Here is a 19,053-nt window from a genome sequence, read left to right as displayed (position 1 = left end):
CAGGTTACAAAGTGCATTCTCAAACTAGGCCTTAGGTCTGAATGGTCTAAGCAAAAATGTTCATATTATGCTGACATACCAACTCACACACACACCCACACACACAGACTCACCCACTCTCCAATGCTGTTGTGGAGACCAACATTCACGATCTTTACTTCCTCCCAGAGAATTCGGTCCCGGCCCCATCGCCTTATCTGTGAGCGAGTTTTAACTGCAAACACCAGTAAGATGATGAGGGCTACAAACACCAGAAAGCCCAGGACAATAGCTATGGCCTGCAGGAACAACGGAAGTCAACATCAGTGATTTGAAATGACATCCGTTAACAAGCATAGTTAATGACAGGGATGCCTGAAGATGGAAGGTGACACAAAACTTTAAGTAAACATTGTAAACAGAGTGAAACCAAACCTCAACCTGCAAGGGCCATAAGTTAAAGGGCAGGTGACAGAATTATATTATTAAGGAACTTTTGCTAAGGCCTCTCCAAATTACAGAGATTTATAGTTCGGCTTGGTATTTTACATTAGAAGTACAAGTCTATCTCGAAAACAAAAACTGCATTTACATGTACTCGGTAAGCAACTCGATTATTGTCAGCTTTCTTCTGTAACCGGATTTCTTTTTTTGGGGGGGCTTTTTATGCCTTTAATGGATAGGACAGTTGGAGAGAGACAGGAAGCAGGGGGCAGAGAGAGGGGGAAGACATGCAGTAAATGGCCATCCGGTGCGGGAACCGGGGCCAGCTGCAGGGAGGACTGTAGCCTCTGTACATGGGGCGGCTGCTCAACCCACTACACCACCAACCGCCCCTATAACCTGATTTCTTAACTGTCAAGTTACATGTGACAAAAACCTCTAAAGTAAAATATGAACCTATGTTAAACAGAAGCTCCGTTCTGGCTGACTGTACATGGCATACACAAAAAGGACAGACAGAACAACATTTAAAAAAATAAAATACTGTATAATGTCTTGATAAACTGCATGACAATGTGAAAGCACAACATTCAAAAACACACATATATTCAGTTGCTTATTAGGAGCTTGAAATTACAAGCTTGAATTTTTCAGCCTATAAGTGAACAACACGCCAAGTGTGATCTACTTAGAAGCTGATGCTCCCCAGCAACATTTTTAGAAGGGAAGAAACCTTTTGCATGAGAGGTGAAATGTTTTTAAGAACCAAGAAAATTAAGTGAATTATTCAATCTCTAGATTTGGAAATCAAGATTTAATCTACATTCATTTCTCTGAAGCTCAGATAAAATCTTGAAGGTGGCATTTGACAAAACATCCACCAGATAGCCATCCAAATATAAAATTAAATCTCAGTACCAACTTTTCATGTGCTTTTCTTAAAACTAGAAAAGATATTTTCATGGCTGAATGGGGCTTTCTTTGAGCACCAGTATCAGTTCCACTCTAACACACTTCCACAAATTCCTATAGTACAGAAATTGGGATAATTTGATTTTTTTGATTGCTGCTTCTTTATCATGATTTCTGCTCTTGGCACCACACTGTTCCTTTAAATCAGTGTTCCCCAACTATGGTCCACAAGGCCCACAGCCCTACATGTTTTCCATGAATACTCAACATTTCGGCGAATCTAGTGTATGCATCTAGTGTACATCCGGGAACTTAAAAAAGTATGACTAGTAGGAATAGTAGGAGAAGTAGGCGGTTTCGAACACAGCCCATGTGTCCCTGTTCCAGCACACCTGATTCAAATAAATGGGTCTTCATCAGGCTTCTGCAGAGCTTAGAGAGCTGAAGAGCAGATCCATTTATTTGAATCATGTGTGCTTTGGGCTTTGAGGACCTTGGAGGGAAAAAAAAAACAAACAAAAAAAAAAACCAAACAATAACATCATTTCTGTTATTCTTAGTTGCCAGTACATCCACTCTGGGACCTTTGGCAAACATGAAGTAATCTATTACTGCATATTTGTATTAAACTCACCACAGCTAAAGAAAAGTCAAACAGATAAACAAATCTATATAGTATAGTGAAACAACAACAATAATAACAATGATAAAAAAAGGAAAATAAACATTTCTCACCTCCTGGGGCTCCACCACACAGTAATGGTAGAGGTACTGGTTGATGAAGATACCCTGGGCTTGGGTCTGGCTCTGGTATTGTGCACACAGCTGAAGTATTTGGTTATAGTACATAGACCCTGTGGATTGTGCTGTTGGGTTTACCGCCACAAGGTACACAATGGTGGCAATGATCATCAGAACTGCTAAAATGGCACAGATGATGATGGTTGCGAGGTAGAACTTTGAGGAACGGGCAGTATTTTGCCTCGAAATAACCAAGACAAATATGATGAGCACAGCTATGAAGGTAATTGCAGCTATGGCGATAATAAAGCCTTTGCCAGATTTGGGATCCATTTGTGTTCCTCCATAGCCATAGCTGGAGGAACCACCACCATATGAGCCGCCATATGAGCCACCATATGAGCCACCATATGAGCCACCATACGAGTTGCCGGATGAGGACCCATAACCTGGTATTAAACCACCTCCACCTCCCATACCCATTAGGCTCATATCGTAGTCCCATGCCAGAGTGGAGGCTACACAGGCAAACACAGCCACGCACATGATGATGATGATAATACACATTATCTTCATCACACCCGGAGGTGAAGTCCAGAGATAGAAGTGAAGCATCTTGTCTCCTGGATTGTAAGGAAAGGCCGGGTTGGACATAAGCTCACTGTGCCTGTGTTTGCTGCTGTGGCTGCAAAAGAAGAGGGCAGACACGCTTTGGTCAATCTCTGTAGATTAGAGGTGGTAAAATCTATTAAACTAAATAAGGACATAAAAAGGAACCAGCAAGTAATACCGATCAGGACTCACATGCATCTTAGACAGCCAACAGTAAATGTTTTACAGATAAAGCCCTCTCATTTCATTATTTATCAACTGGATCAATTCAAGATTTTTTTTTTTTTCCAATGTTGTCTTGAAAGAATATACAGCATCGACCTTTAGCTTTTATGAGGTCTCCCTCACCTGATGGCTTTTTAACTATTTTTCTTTCATTGTATTCTTTGCCTTGTTAGAACACATGACATAATGGGGTAATGTAGGCCCCTTTTAATGTGGATAAATATTGGAGAGGAACCCAGGAGTTATTTTTGACCAGAACTTATCATTTGACTCGCATATAAAACAGGTTTCTAGGACTGCCTTCTTTCACCTTCGTAATATTGTTAAAATCAGGAACATCTTGTCTCAGAGTGATGCAGAAAAACTAATTCATGCATTTGTTACTTCAGGATTGGACTACTGTAATTCTTTATTATTGGGCTGTCCCACATATTCTCTGAAAAGCCTTCAGCTGATCCAAAATGCTGCAGCCAGAGTTCTGATGAGAACTAACAGGAGAGATCATATTTCTCCAGTTTTAGCTTCTCTTCATTGGCTCCCTGTTAAATTCAGAATAGAATTTAAGATTCTTCTCCTTACATATAAAGCTCTTAATGACCGAGCTCCATCATATCTTAAAGATCTCATTGTAAGATATTTTCCTAACAGAGCACTTCGTTCCCAAACTGCAGGTTTACTTGAGGTTCCCAGAGTTTCTAAAAGTAGAATGGGAGGCAGAGCCTTCAGTTATCAGGCCCCTCTATTGTGGAATAAGCTGCCAGTAAATGTCCGGGAAGCAGACACCCTTTCCACTTTTAAGACCAGGCTTAAATCTTTCCTTTTTTATAAAGCTTATAGTTAGGTCTGTTGAATCTGAAAGTGTATCTGCTAGTGTGTCTTGTTCTGCCTCCACCTCTGGCACCCTCTATACTTTCATTACCCCCTACCCGAACCAGGGTTTGAATCCCATTCCCGCTTATCTTACCTCTTTTATTTCTCCCCCTACCCGAACCAGGGTTTGCATCCCCACCCCGCTGTGACTGGTGTGCAGTTGGTGAGAGGCTGAGGTAGCTTGTGGCTGTATACAGATGGTTGTTGTGATGTGAGGAGCAGATCTATATAGGGAGTGTAGGGAATAACTCACCGAGTCTGGTCCTTTATTTTATCATTTATTTTTTCGTTAGCACAAGTTTCTTGTGTTTACCTTGAATAGGGATGGCTCAGGTAATCCTGAAACATCCCATAGTTAAGCTGCTATAGGCCTACACTGCTGGGGGGCCTCATCTGTCACACCTTTCCTCACTTTACTCTCTTTATGTATATGTGACATTATTGTGGTCATTAACTCGTGTTTCCCTGTTCCAACAGATATCCTTTGAATGGTGTTACAGTGCCGCCGCCGCCCTCCCCCCCTTTCTGTCTTCTCAAACCCCAGCTGGTGGAGGTGGATGGCCACCCTTCCTGAGTCTGGTTCTGCCAGAGGTTTCTTCCTGTTAAAAGGGAGTCGTTTCTCTCCACAGTCGCCTCAGGCACGCCGCTCAGGCCGGGAGATTGGACCGAAAAACAAAAAGTTTTCAGTGCAATCTGTTGGTTTTCTTAGCTAGGAAATTGTTTTTGAATTGGCTCTATATGAACGAATTGGATTATTTTATGAATTATGATTATTATTAATTAATTGAATTCCAATTGGCTTGAATTGGACTTACTATCTAAGTGCCTTGAGATGACATTTGTTGTATTTGGCGCTATATAAATAAAAATGAATGAATGATAATTAGAATACAGATGATTTTCTTAAGTAAATAGAGCATCAGTCCACATATCACAGGTCATTTTGTGGTCGCCCAGATGTTCCCCAAGTAATGTAAACTACAAATATAAGGTTACAGTGTCGAGCTACTTTCCCATTCACTTATGCCCTGCAATTTTAAAGAGATGTCCTAAAGGGGCTTCATGTAGGCATGCATAGGTTTGCAACATCTATAGTAAAAAATGTAGAAGCTGTGGCTTCATAAGCCTTTTTCACATGACAAGTTTAAAGTCGCAGTCGGCAGGTTTTCAAAATTCCGAGTCTAAAGTCGGAAAATTCGAACAGATACAACTTTCAGGTCCCTCCCCCAACCTCTAACAAGCTCCGAATCGCCCCCCAAACCCCTCCCCCTCTGTGGACGAGGTTGTGCACGTGAGTTCACACCAGTGTGAGCGCACACAAGCTGGGGCAGACTCACGCTCAGCAGCGTGTGCACAAGCTGTGATTGACAGGTAGGATTCCTCCACCCTAACTTGATTGGTTAAAAACAGCGGGGAGCGCTCGATTTTTGCAAGCATGATTACAGGCTTCAGAGGGAGCTACAGAATTCGGGATTTTTCCTAAACAGCCTATTTAATATTCTACTTCCAGAATCCCATGACAGTTCAAGCTAATATGACTAAAAAAAAAAGTTGCCGACCGCAGCTTTAAAATGGGAATGGAACCCTTGTCAGTCAGCTGATTCTGCAGCTCTCTGTTTGTAAATTCTCACTGACATTCAGTGAACAAAGCTTAGCAAGAACATTTTTTTTTTAAATAAATGGTGTAACCACTATTTGAAGATAGCAAATATGAGCTTTATCCCCTAAACAGCTTTTTTTTTTTTTTTTTTCCAGCCTGTAATGTCTTCATCGTATTATGACTTGATGGTTTTTTGTAGTTGCTAAGGGTCATCTTTCTACTGATTCATTTTCCCTTCACTTTAGATCCACATATATCATCAAAAAGTGCTTACTTTGTACGTCCAAAAGTGATGTTCAACTGACAAATCAACAAGACAACCAAAACCAGGAAAGATTCACATGCCAACTGCTGCAAGAATAAATATAATTTTGCTGAGAAATTTCCTTCCTTCATCCATTATGACCTGTTTTTAACATATGCATTATTTCATCTTTCAAGCCTGATGTAAAATGTTTGTTGCATCAAAGCCTGAGATGGCTTTTTAAACAACGCCTTAGGTCGTAGTGGGTTAAATAAGTAATACACTGCCTGGTGGAAAAAAAAAAGTTGCCACCTGGGTTTAAGTAAGTAAATAGGTAAAAAAAACAACGACAATCCAACAAGAGAGATACTGCAATGACTAATATGTTTCGGCTGGCAACAGCTTATTCGACCCTAAGTGATGCAGTGGGTACCTTTTAATTTCTTAAACAATCAGCCTGTGCTAATGGAAGAGATGGTACTCAGTTTTAAGCTGGCTCAAACTATCTGAATTAAGCAAATAAAACATCTGAGACTAATCTTATCTTTGTCTGACTTTTGAGGCATTTCCCAAGAGTTCGCCTGCTCAGTAAATGCTGCAAAGTAAACATACTGTCAGTCTCAGCAGTCAGGAACGAAAAGGAATGAACTTACTGTTTGCTACCACTTGATGGGTGCAAATGGTTGTTGTGCTTGTTGTGCTTGTCTCTCGGCATGTTGAAATGCAGCAGGTGCTCTACCTGCCAAAGAAAAAAAGAAAAAAAAAGATGAAACTTTAAAAACAATAAATGGTACTTCCCTGTAGTGAGTCCGGCCCATGAGAGTTCCATCTGACTGTACATTTCAGACCAGGAACAAAATAAACATCAAGCAACAGTGTGTGTTGAGTTTTTCCATTTCTATTCTATTTGAAAATTTATTTAGTGATACTTCACAAATTTATAACATTTCACAGTTTGGCTGACAAATTTCAAGGAGACTTTTGAAACCACTCAGTACTTAAAACTAAATGTAGTTATATGAAGTGGAATTAAATGGGTGTTATTTGAAGTTACAGGTGAAATATCTCACTTTGACAAATACAAAACTCTTTTTTTTTTTTTTTCCCTTGTCCTGTCCAGCATTATGGCAGCAGAATTGTAATCTGAATACCGTTTATGCTAAACACATTTGCTATGCCAAGGGAAGCTTTATGAATGTAAAGCTCCCCTTGATGCCCATCAACTCCTCATTTTTATTTATTTACAAAACTCTTTTTTCACTATAGATTCTACATAATGATGCTAAACTGTGAAATGTGGCCTTCTACAATATGCAACCATTCTATAACTCTGAATAAGACTGTCAGAAAATGAAGTGGTCAGAGTTAGTTCCAGACCTATTGAGGAGCAAGCAAAAAGCATTCAAAGTGAATTTGTAAAGTAATGGTGATGATTTAGTGGCAGGTTTTCAAAATTGCGAGTTTAAAGTCGGAAAATTCGAACTGATACAACTTTCAGGTCCCTCCTCCAACCTCTAACAAGAGCCGAATCAACCCCCAAACCCCTCCCCTCTGTGGACGAGGTTGTTTACGTGAGTTCACACCAGTGTGAGTGCACACAAGATGGGGCAGAACTACAGCTCTCCAGCTCAGGTTTCCGGCGCTCAGCAGCGTGTGCACAAGCTGTGATTGACAGGTAGGATTCCTCCACCCTAACTTGATTGGTTAAAAACAGCGGAGAGCTCTCGATTTTTGCAAGCACGATTACAGGCTTCAGAGGGAGCTACAAATTTCGTTATTTTTCCTAAACAGCCTATTTAATATTCTACTTCCAGAATCCCATGACAGTTCAAGCTAATATGACTAAAAAAAAGTTGCTGACCGCAGCTTTAAGTTATCCTACAATGAGAGACGAAGTCTACGGAAGCCCAGAGCGGACGTGGTACGTATAAACTTTTTTTATGAGGGTTTTCTCGAGATAACGAGTTAATTTACCGATGGTTTTTGAGGGCACTTTTTCTCCCCAGTCCGCCCCTGTTTATGTGTTCGCAATTTGTTCGTCTTGTAGAGATAACTTTCATATCATCCCGCGTCACTTAAGCAGACTGATATAATCAACTTCATCAGTGACCAGCTGAAGGAACCAGGCCGTCTCCATGGTTAACGAATGATGCACGAGAGGTGCAGTTATCATTTTCTCGAGAAAACGAAATGCTCGTCACACCAGCGGGATTTGCTTCGTGCTTTTTCACAGCAGAATTGTTCCACAAACGCTCCACATTCCATGTTTGATTCATAGGCTACTTTATTCAGTTTTCAATGAAAGGGGGGTAACAATGGGTACACCTTTGCCAGAAATACATAGGTAAACAGGGGCGGACTGGGGAGAAAAAGTGGCCTCGAAAACCATCGGTAAATTAACTCGTTATCTCGAGAAAACCCTCCGAAAAAAAGTTTATACGTACCACGGCCGCTCTCCACTGCTTGCTTACTGCTCGGACCTTAGTTTGGTTTGTGCTGAGAGAAACTGGGTGACGACACGCGCGCGCTCACACACACATATAAACACATACTATACACCATTACGAAGTTCAGTCAAACAGCATACTATTCAATAAAGACAAGAGGGTAGAGAAAATGCAGAAAAACGGACTGTGAAAGCTGCTGCGGGCTAACCACTCAGCGAACGGAGACACAGACTACAGCCTCCATCTTTTTCATGAACGGATGTAAATACAACTCTCCGCAGAGTATTCTTTAGTCTCATGCATCTCGTAATCCAAAAAAAAAAAGATTCTAAGTTTTAGAGTGACCCACCTTATGATCAACCTGGTCCTGATGAGCAAAGTACTGTCCTTCAACGCCAATCAGTCTAACAATGCGCGCGACCACACCTATCCGCACCTGACGCCCAGGGGCAACAATCATACGCCTCTCATTACAGGTGCATCCCCATCACATGGTCCCGTTCCCAGGTCAGACAGGACTAACCTGTCCTCCCCCTACAGATAACCCAGCATACCAAACACAAGGAAATGGCTTGGTACTCTGCACACCTGCGGCCCACACCCTGAGTCCCTGGCAAAGTCACCTCTCAGTTTCACTGACACTAAGTGGAACGAGCCAAACTGGACTTTCTGAATTTAAAAATGAAATCATTATCAGAAAACAGAACTGATGCACTGGTTAAGTTTTAGCATCAATGAACAGGCTAATTAATTTCACAAACGCTATTAATTAAGCAAAAATAGATTAATTTAAAAGCATTTCCATCCATCCATTTTCTATACCCCCTTAATCCATCGGTCTGGTCGCAGGGGGACTGAAGCCTATTTTAAAAGCACTCTCGGTGTTAATTAAATGTTGGTTACCAGTGAGGACTATTTGCTAGAAATGGAGCTCTGCCAGGATCATCTCAAACCCTTGTTCACACGTCATAGGCTGTTAGACTGGTCTGTTAGTTTCACTCATTTCAATAATCCCTGCAGGCCTTCTTGGAAGTTGGGGGAGCACACATTTTATTCATTGAAACCTCCAAGATTTAGTGGATTACTCTTACCTCTTTTACCATTTTCATTGATACGGTTTAATCTGTGGTTGTAATCAATTTAATAACATTTTCATATGTACTGCACGTTTTTCAGAATCAGTTTGTGAAATTCAAATATATTTTGCAGAGAATGATTGCGGACTTCATTATTTCTTTGGGAAATCGTAATAATCTGTAGGTTGACACACACACATGTATATACATATACGTACGTATATACATGTATATACATATACGTACGTATATACATGTATATACATATACACGTATGTACATGTATATACATATACACGTATGTACATGTATATACATATACACGTATGTACATGTATATACATATACACGTATGTACATGTATATACATATACACGTATGTATATACATGTATATACATATACACGTATATACATGTACACGTATATACATGTATATACATATACATGTATATATACACGGAAATCGTAATAATCTGTAGGTTGACACACACATATACACATGTACATGTACATGTATGTACATGTACATGTACATGCATCAAATTTTTCAAACAAACGATGGCGGGACACCTTGAGAACTCGTTTTTGCAATTGTATATGCAGTTCATGGAGATGTTACTTTACGGTGCGTCTTGCTGCGTGGGAAACCGCGCTCTCCCATCTTTCTCGCCAGCCCTTCCAACAGAGGTCCATCCTTCACCGTCCCCGACATGTGGCGGAAAATAACGTCCTCTGCTCGGGGGCTGAGGAGCTCGCGGACCTCCTTGTCTCCCCAGTTGGCCATATTAAAAAATGTCTCCAACTTGATGTAGGCTAAAACAGAGTAAAACTTGTCCTCACCTGTCGCTGTTGTTCTGAATCAGCTGTCCATTCTGTCTTTTAAACTCCTCACGTCACGCCCACGTCCGACCCGCGTCGATTGTGTTCACATCAAACTCGGCTCGGCAAAAAGACTAGGGTCCGACGCGGGTCGAAAGGCGAGTCGAGTTGACGCGGCAGCCCGGGTCGGCAGTGTGAACGCAACAGCGGACACGCTAAATTTGCGAATTAAACGCAGGTTATTTGGCAGTGTGAAAGGGGCTAGAGATACACCTCCCCCAGGTCTACTCCGTCTCACAAAATTAACAGAGTTGTAATTTTGCAGTTTACATATATCCTTTGAATCCTCCGTAAGCCAGGTTTCAGATAATGCAATAACAGAGAATTCATGATTAAGTAGTGACAAATAATGAATGAATTTATCATAATTCCTAGAAAGACTTCTTATGTTCAAATGAAAAGAAGAGAATGTATCTGAAGATACAGAATCACATATGTTGTTAAATTCTGTTTCACTTAAAAAGCTACACAGTTAAGAGGAGAAAAAAAAGAGTGTCAGGATCAACCTCAGAACAATATGGGTCAACTGTAACTGATTCAAAAGGATCAAAATTTTGATCAACAAAATCAGATTCGTTTATTCGAGTCCACGACCTTGTTGTACTCCTGAATCTTCTGTTTGATGTGAGACAGCTTGTTCTTTAGGTACTCACACCTCTCCATTTTTTCCAGATATGTAGGGTCCTAACAAGAAATTGAGAAGACGTGGATGTATATATACACGGAAAAAAAGCTCTGTGCAGGAAGAGGCAGTAAGCCAGCTGGCTTCTGTGGAGCCTCCACCTTAAAAATTAACATATACAGCAAACAATAAATGTAGACAAACATGACAAAACAAAAAACATAACAGCCATAACAAGAGTATCAAAGAATATTGAGTCAAATATACAAGATAAAAGATAAAACATCATTTAAGAAATTTAACATACTGAAAAGTAAGGTACTAAGACCTTCTAGGACAGAAATCCAAAAGAAAAACTTTAAGGTCCAGCAATTAAGTTTGCCTTAAGGCATCTTTTAAAATGTTTTGTTGTGAAACAATTTGAAGCTAAATGACACCTTTCATTCCATACTTTAACACCCCTATACCGAATGGAAAGTTGAGCTAGACTAGATCTGAACTGAGGAAGATGGAAATCCTCAGCTTTCCTCGTTGGGTATGTGTGTACCTGGCAATTTGATTTAAAATAGCACATAAAGTGCTCAGGAATCTTTCCTTTGTTTTTATATTTCTCGTAAATAAAAACACAGGTCTGAAGGACATTAATGTCATGAACAGTAAGGATCTTAAGTTCTTTAAATAAGGGAGTAGATGCAGCATACCATTCAGAACAGGTTGCAATTCTCACAAAACGCTTCTGAAGTACCAGCAATTTATGGAGGGTAGTAGGAAAAGTACTTGCCCATACTAAATTACAGTAGGAAAGGTATGGGTAAATTAAACTATAATAGAGTGAGGAGGCAATTTCTTGAGACAAGATGACTAACCCTCCTAATTATCCCAATTGATTTATTTACTTTTTTGCTAACCCAGTCTACTTGATCCTTCCATTTTAAGTTTTCATTAATAATAATTCCCAAGAATATGGTGGATGTAACTTGAGGTATCACTGTAGACTCAATTTTGATTTTACATAAGTCTTTAGGGTATATTTTTTTCCCTCCAAAAATAATAAAATTGGATTTTTTGAGATTTAAAGATAGTTTATTTAATTTGAACCAAGTGGCACATGTGGATAAGCCAGCATTTGCCTCTTTCATCAGAGTGTCAAAATTGGAATGTGAAAGAATCAAGGTGGTGTCGTCTGCAAACATAATAGGAGAAAGAAGGTTTGAAACATTATCCAAATCATTAATGTAGATAAGAAATAATAAAGGTCCTAGGACAGAACCCTGTGGAACACCACAGGGTAAACCAGCCACGTTGGAATTGCATCCCTTTACACTAACAAACTGCTTTCGATCAAATAAATAATTCCTTAACCACTCATATGTAAGACCATGAAAGCCATATTTATGCAGTTTTTCCAATAAAATAGAATGATTCACAGTATCAAATGCCTTTGACAAGTCTATAAAAATACTACAAGTGAATTCATTATTCGTTTGAGCCAAGGTAACCTTGTCTATCAAGTGCAAAAGTGCCATATAAGTTGAGTGATTTTTGCGAAACCCATATTGGTGATTATACAGAATTTCATTAGAGTCTAAATGTAGGATAATCCTCCTGTAGATCAGTTTCTCCAGTATTTTTGAGAAACAAGGCAAAATTGATATTGGCCTATAGTTATTGAAGCAACATGGATCATCTGTTTTATGCACAGGAATGACCTTGGCTATCTTTAAGTCCTGAGGCACAGAGCCAGTTTTCAAGGACAGTGAGAAAATGTGGAGAAGTGGTTTCAATATAATTTGTTTCACCTCCTTGACAAGAAAAGTTGGAATGCCATCATGACCAGCTGATGTAGTTGATAGCTTATCGATTATCTCACTAATTTCCTCAAAGTCAGGAGGCCTAAAGGAAGAAATATTAGTATATATATCTTTGGAATAAAATCCAAAGGACTCCCATTGCAATGAGAGATTTTATTTGCCAATTCCTGCCCGATATTGACAAAAAAAAAAAAAATCATTAAATGTTTCAGCTATATCCAAAGGATTCTTGAGAGACCTTTTACCCTCATGAAACTCTGTAGGTAACTCTGTGGAATTTTGCCTTAATAGCAGCTGATTAATGGTCTTCCATGTTGCCTTAATATCACTTGAATACAGCACAAATTTCTCACTGAAATAATTCCTTTTTACCGATCTAATTGAGTGATTATATGTATTTCTATATGACTTGTACACACTATGATTAAGAGGAGAAGGATTAGAAATATATTTTCTGTACAGTTTATTCTTTTTCCTTAATTGCTTTCGTAATTCAATTGTAAACCAAGGCTTCTTAAAATCTTTAGTAAGTTTCTTAGTCTTGCCAAAGGGGAAACTCACATTGAAACTAGAGCCAATGAGTTTCATGAACTTTTCATATGCAGCCTCGGCATCATCCTCCTCATATACATCATTCCAAGAAACACTAGCAAGCAGTTCTTTAAATTTAAGTACATTTGGTTTTGACAAAATCCTTTTTGGCATTATTTTCTCATGTTGTTTAATTTTACCAATATTAGTTGTGGATAAATGAAAAACAGGAAAATGGTCTGACAAGTCTACGCACAAAACCCCAGACTTCATTTCATCACTCAGAGAGTTTGTAAGGATGTTGTCAATCAAGGTAGATGTATTCTCTTTTACCCTAGTAGCTTTATAAATAAGTGGAAAAAATAACTAGAATAAAGAATGTTAAGAAACTCATCAGTAAGGGTGTCAGAGTTATGTTTAAAAAGGTTAATATTAAAATCACCAAGGATGTAACATTTTTTACCCTCTCTATTTATCCTATCGAGACAATGTTCCAGACTTTCATTAAAATCTTTAATTCCTTGGTCAGGAGGACGGTAAATTACACCAACTATGATGTTTTTAGCTCCAACAAGGCCCACAAACTCTATAAACACAGACTCCACTTCTATTGTGTCAGATTTCAAGCAAAGATCCTGCCTTATTCTAAATCTGTGGTCACAGTGAACAAACAGAGATACACCTCCCCCAGGTCTACTCCGTCTCACAAAATTAACAGAGTTGTAATTTGGCAGTTTACATATATCCTTTGAATCCTCCGTAAACCAGGTTTCAGATAATGCAATAACAGAGAATTCATGATTAAGTAGTGACAATTAATGAATGAATTTATCATAATTCCTAGAAAGACTTCTTATGTTCAAATGAAAAGAAGAGAATGTATCTGAAGATACAGAATCACATATGTTGTTAAATTCTGTTTCACTTAAAAAGCTACACAGTTTGGATACATCATAAGAGGAAAAAAAATGAGTATCAGGATCAACCTCAGAACAATATGGGTCAACTGTAACTGATTCAAAAGGATCAAAATTTTGATCAACAAAATCAGATTCGTTTATTCGAGTCCACAACCTTGTTGTACTCCTGAATCTTCTGTTTGATGTGAGACAGCTTGTTCTTTAGGTACTCACACCTCTCCATTTTTTCCAGATATGTAGGGTCCTAACAAGAAATTGAGAAGACGTGGATGGATGAATGGATAAATGAGTAGACAGACAGATCTCTGAACAGCTCTCTGTCTTAGCAATGTCATTTCTTTATACCAGGGACACCTTTCCGGCGGGTCAGGGAATAGCAAATAATCTGTAGTAATATAATATAGAGCAATTCAGTAAACCATAGAAACTTTTAAATAAGGTGGGAAAATTTTGACAAATAATGCCTTCAAAGTAACATGTATTAACAGGGACTTTATTGACAGGGATCTGCCCTAAAAAATAATAATAATGATAAAAAAAAATAAAAAAAATAGGTAGAGACCTCCATTCACCTCAACAGGAAAAGTTGGAATTCCATTGCTATGAGTGTGAAATTGTTATTTCACTAGACTTTCACCAGACTAACCATAGATGTGATAAGCTACTTAGACTCCAATTTATAGTGCATGCAACTGCAAAGTTTTTGCATTTGATGGGAAAAGCATGTAAAGTTCCATTTGATCTGCATTTTAGATGAGGGCTAGATGTTAGCTAGTCGAGACAACCAAGAGGAAGAAAAACAGATCGATTCGACATTTGAAATGTGTACAGAAAGTGACTTTTAAAGTTGACTCTAATTATGTTAAAATCAAGTTTATTATTGAAGGTTTAAAGGACGGTTAAATTGCACTTGTAACTTGCCTTTGTAATCCTGATCACCACGTTTACAAGGAGTCAAATGTTAGAAATTGAGAGGGTAATGGAGAAAAAGCTGATTGGAAACCACAATAAAAAAAGCAAAAAGTGTGCCATCAAAACATCTTTAACCATCTCTGACCATACTTTTATCCATGCTTTTCAGTTTTTCATTACAAAAGTTTTGAATGAAATAAAAACCCTTCTTGTCTCCTTCTGCTTAGACTTGATATTTCCATTTTCAATTTCTGTTTAAAAAAAATTACTTAAAATAATTCAAGTTCAAGGCGAAATAACTAGAGTAGCCCTTTTATACATGGTCTTGTAAGTAATATTTTTTTGCTCATAGACATTAAGCAATGGATAATAAGATTTCGTAGAAATACATTTTTTTTTCTCAAGATGGTAAGCATACACACAACCAGTTCAGAGTGTACGGCAGTGGATGGATAACAAACCCCATTTTATCATGTATACTTACAGCTTTTTTCCTTTGATATTCCCTTATAATGCTATTGATCCGTTCCGTCTCCTGAAAAGAAATACAAAAAAACAACCTGTAATTGGACAAAAATATGCATTCTGAATCCAAGTGTTTGTGTTTGTACACATGCTGTGTGGGACAGAGGGAGAGCTGTACCATCTGGCTGGAGGGCCTGGAGGGGAGGTTCTGCATCATCTCATCCATCTCTTCAAACTTCTTAGCCATGGCTTGGACCTCAACATGCAGCTCCTTGTACTCGGCGTACTGATCATGAAACACAGCCTTGTATCGGTCCCTTCCCTCATCTGAGGAGATGCTGGGATACTTCCTAAGAAACAGGCCAGGAGACAACAAATTTGTTTGGGCCACTTGCTGCATTCAGCTCAGTGAGCCTTTCCACAAGAATAGAATAGAATAGAATAGAATAGAATAGAATAGAATAGAACTAATTTATTCATCCCAGCTGGGAAATTATTTTGCAGTAGCAGCGTACAGACAGTAAAAATTAAAATGAGAATAAGAATAGAAATAAAATAAAATAAAAATAAAAATAAATAAATAAAAATATATGTACATCAATAAAAATATATGTACATATATGTACAAGAATCTGCTTGTACATACATGTACAAGCAGATTCTTGGTAGGGCAGAGACTTTGTTTTACTTGGTAGATTCTCTAAAGTTCCAGTGTGGATAATCCATCCATTTTCTATTCCCGCTTAATCCAATTTAGGGTGCCCCCCCCCCCTTTCTGTGTTCTCAAACCCCAGCTGGTCGAGGCGGATGGCCACCCTTCCTGAGTCTGGTTCTGCCAGAGGTTTCTTCTTGTTAAAAGGGAGTCGTTTCTTTCCACAGTCGCCTCAGGCACGCTCAGGCCGGGAGACTGGACCGAAAAATAAAAAGTTTTCAGTGCAATCTGTTGGTTTTCTTAGCTAGGAAATTGTTTTTGAATTGGCTCTATATGAACGAATTGGATTATTTTATGAATTATGATTATTATTAATTAATTGAATTCCAATTGGCTTGAATTGGACTTACTATCTAAGTGCCTTGAGATGACATTTGTTGTATTTGGCGCTATATAAATAAAAATGAATTGAATTGAATTTGGTCTGCAGGTTATTTGGAGGGTCTCAAAGATCCTGGTTGAGACCATCAGCCTTGAATATAAGGTGAAATGCATTTGTAATACTCCCAATCCCATGATTAGCAGCGCCAGCCATGTTGAAGGTTTTGCCACTCAAGAGCCGACAATTCTTGCACTCTGTTCTATCTAGCCCCACCCAGTGACATAGGTGCATACCCTCTATAACCTTAAGCAGATCATTTAGAGACCGAGAGAACACAAACTGTCCCAATCTGTTAAATAAACTGGAAAAGTATTTGTATCACATAACTGACAGGAAGTACCGTTTTTGACAGATCTGTTTTTTGGCACCATTTTGTAAAATAGCATCTCTGCACCGTAATGATCAATCAGTAAGTGAGTCGAGCTAATGACCCAGTCTGAAAGATCCTTTGCACAATGAGGCAGAAATCCATACAGGAATATAAAAACGGAGACAGAGAAATGTAAGAAGAAAACGTGAAAATCAATGGGCTTGGAGAAATAGACGGGGGAGAAAATAATAGAGAAATAACTACTTTTATAAATTTAGAAAAGATACAATAATTGAATTAATTAACAGATTAAAAAAAAATACATGCATTAATAGGTTAAGGGAAATAAATAGTGTAAAAATATAAAGTAAATGTACAAATAAAATAAAATATGTATAACTTAGGTAATATCATAAAAAAGAAGTAAAATATAGGGTTATTAATGCAAAGTAAAATAATTCCATTAGGTAATAAAGCAGAACAATTAATGTCTTTCATTTAACAGTGTATTCATTTATTTTCAGTCATGGAACTTTTTGTATTTATTTCAGATTACGGAAGTTTCAACACTCCAGAAGATTCAAAGTACAGCAGGAAGAATGCAGAACTCACTCACCATCCCAAGCCTCACTTGTCCATGGCTCTCTGTCACTCTATGAAGCAAACAAAACAGCTCTATTCACAAGAGATTATCTGTTGCACAGAAGAAAGAACTGCAGCACCAGTTAATACCTCTTCTTGACATCATGAAAATATTAATAATTCATTCATTCAGTCTCACATTAACACATACCTTTTCCTTTTTGATTGGTACAGGATCTCTTCAACTGTGGCTTTGAGTGACCCTGATTCATCCTCCTTCAACACCTCCCTGTAGGACAATATTCCACAATGTTGCATCAAATGACAATACATGCCTCAAATTGAGAACTTTCATCCATGAACTCACCATGTTCTCTCGTAGCCACCTTCCCAGCGCTTAGCTCTCTCTGGTTCTTCATCCATCGTGCTCCCCCACAACAAGTTCAACTGACAGTAGCAGCCAAGGAACCAAGAAATACTGTGCTTATTCTACATTTAATAAATCACAAGTTGCAGTAATATCAGTGACTGTGCAAAAACATGCAAAGAGGAAAAGCTAAATATTGTCTATATGGGCCTAACACTATCATTAAGAGTTTTCTACACTTGAAAACAATACAGCTCAGCTGTGACATAGCGTAAAGGGGGCCGAGAATGAGTTTAACAATAAGAAGTGTATTATATAAACATATTTTCAAAAACCTAGTTCTTCCTGCATATTTCTATACTTTCAGTCACTGACATTGTTAACCTGAAAGTTTCAATTTCAGTTATTGTAAAATAAAAAGGAATTTCAATGAAAAACTACCATCACAAATCGGCCTGTGAACTATTTAAAGGCTGTTTGATGTGCGATAGTAGCCTGGGAATTCCCATGCTGCTTTGCGCTCAATTTCACTCTCACTGCAAAGTCAGCCTGGAAACCACCGCCCTTATTTTTGCCAGAGTTTGGGAACCAATCACAGAACGGGGGGGGGGCAGCAAGACGATGACGACGTCTATGCGCTACACCGAAGCTTGTAGAGTGTTAATCCAACATGACAGCGGACACAACGTTACCGTTCAATGCAGCCTTAGAAAGTGTTTCGTAGTAGATTCACCCTAGGGTCATTTGAACCGTGACATCCAGCCAAGTAGCCCACCCGAAGTTTTCCCGATATTGGCTGAACATCAGCTGAGTTACTGAGTTATCCCGAATAGCTTAGTACAAGCGCTGACGGACCCTGGCAGTATCTCCAAAATTACCACACTAAAATCACATGCCATGACACCAAACTTCTACAGTAGTACAAATATGGTCTGTACTCACAAAACGATGCATTTGGAAGTTTGTACACAGTCCAGGAGTTTATTATTATCATCAACACAAAACTGATAGCTTTTCTGCTGCTAAAGCTTCGTTGACGTCACTTCTGGGAGCTGGGAGCTTCAAAGTAAGATGAGGGTTGATCTACTACTGTAGACAACAAAGCAAGGCTGCTCAATTTCTCCATTATTAAAATAAATTCACAACTCTACAACATAAAAATTCATGTAGAATATAGCATACAGGCCTACTTTGTTGTTAATTTAAGTAGCTTAGAGCTTAAAGGATAAGACCGTTTTTTTTACATTGGGCCCTTGATTTCACATTATAACATGATGTTCTACTCACCCCTGCTTGTTGTTGAACATTTGGAGCTGTTCCGAAGATATTCGCGAGGCGTCTGGCTGCTCTCTTGAGCTATTCGGCCATGAAACGGTTTCCTATGGGCAAGCTTATACAGGCACAAACT

At 38.7% G+C, this 19,053-nt stretch overlaps 3 protein-coding genes and 1 long non-coding RNA gene across 6 annotated transcripts in view; 1 reads left to right on the top strand and 3 right to left on the bottom strand.

Annotated features, from left to right (window-relative positions):
• LOC142382366 (occludin-like) overlaps nt 1–8,549 on the bottom strand; it is an 18,325-nt gene extending 9,776 nt beyond the window's left edge. Inside the window, exons 1-4 of the mRNA XM_075468132.1 lie at nt 8,424–8,549; nt 6,281–6,366; nt 2,071–2,761; nt 114–278 (exon numbers count right to left, since the gene is read on the bottom strand). Of these exons, the coding sequence (XP_075324247.1) occupies nt 114–278; nt 2,071–2,761; nt 6,281–6,366; nt 8,424–8,534 (1,053 nt within the window). The 5' untranslated portion in view covers nt 8,535–8,549. The remainder of the gene's footprint in view (nt 1–113; nt 279–2,070; nt 2,762–6,280; nt 6,367–8,423) is intronic.
• Nucleotides 1–19,053, bottom strand: part of gtf2h2 (general transcription factor IIH, polypeptide 2) — a 44,202-nt gene that overhangs the window by 23,465 nt on the left and 1,684 nt on the right. Inside the window, exons 2-4 of one of the 3 annotated variants that reach the window (XM_075468135.1) lie at nt 17,646–17,767; nt 17,490–17,567; nt 17,313–17,349 (exon numbers count right to left, since the gene is read on the bottom strand). In XM_075468135.1, the coding sequence (XP_075324250.1) occupies nt 17,313–17,349; nt 17,490–17,567; nt 17,646–17,701 (171 nt within the window). In that variant the 5' untranslated portion in view covers nt 17,702–17,767. Of the gene's footprint in view, nt 1–17,312; nt 17,350–17,489; nt 17,568–17,645 lie in introns of all 3 variants that reach the window. The other 2 variants (XM_075468138.1, XM_075468136.1) reach the window with 2 other exon arrangements.
• On the top strand, nt 7,359–17,989 carry LOC142382368 (uncharacterized). The gene is made up of 3 exons (XR_012769931.1): nt 7,359–7,548; nt 17,248–17,420; nt 17,513–17,989. It is a non-coding gene; the product is annotated as an uncharacterized LOC142382368 (long non-coding RNA).
• On the bottom strand, nt 9,714–15,692 carry LOC142382695 (MARVEL domain-containing protein 2-like). The gene is made up of 3 exons (XM_075468815.1): nt 15,471–15,692; nt 15,312–15,362; nt 9,714–14,159 (listed from the first exon to the last, which is right to left on the bottom strand). The coding sequence occupies exons 1-3, from the start codon at nt 15,690–15,692 to the stop codon at nt 14,043–14,045; spliced, it is 390 nt and encodes a 129-aa protein (XP_075324930.1). The 3' UTR covers nt 9,714–14,042.

The sequence above is a fragment of the Odontesthes bonariensis genome, chromosome 6 (assembly GCF_027942865.1).
Source record: "Odontesthes bonariensis isolate fOdoBon6 chromosome 6, fOdoBon6.hap1, whole genome shotgun sequence".
Lineage (NCBI taxonomy): Eukaryota > Metazoa > Chordata > Actinopteri > Atheriniformes > Atherinopsidae > Odontesthes > Odontesthes bonariensis.
The sequence above is the reverse complement of the archived record's forward strand: the minus strand, read 5'-3'. Positions and strand labels throughout refer to the sequence as shown.

Bases quoted from the DNA above. Each gene is read 5' to 3' on its own strand.
- LOC142382695 (XM_075468815.1), bottom strand. From the start codon at position 15,692: ATGCAGCAAGTGGCCCAAACAAATTTGTTGTCTCCTGGCCTGTTTCTT. The intron at 15,363-15,470 runs GTACAGCTCTCC...ATTTCTTTTCAG, and splicing joins CCAGGCCCTCCAGCCAGATG to GAGACGGAACGGATCAATAG. The intron at 14,160-15,311 runs GTAAGTATACAT...ATTTCTTGTTAG, and splicing joins AATATCAAAGGAAAAAAGCT to GACCCTACATATCTGGAAAA.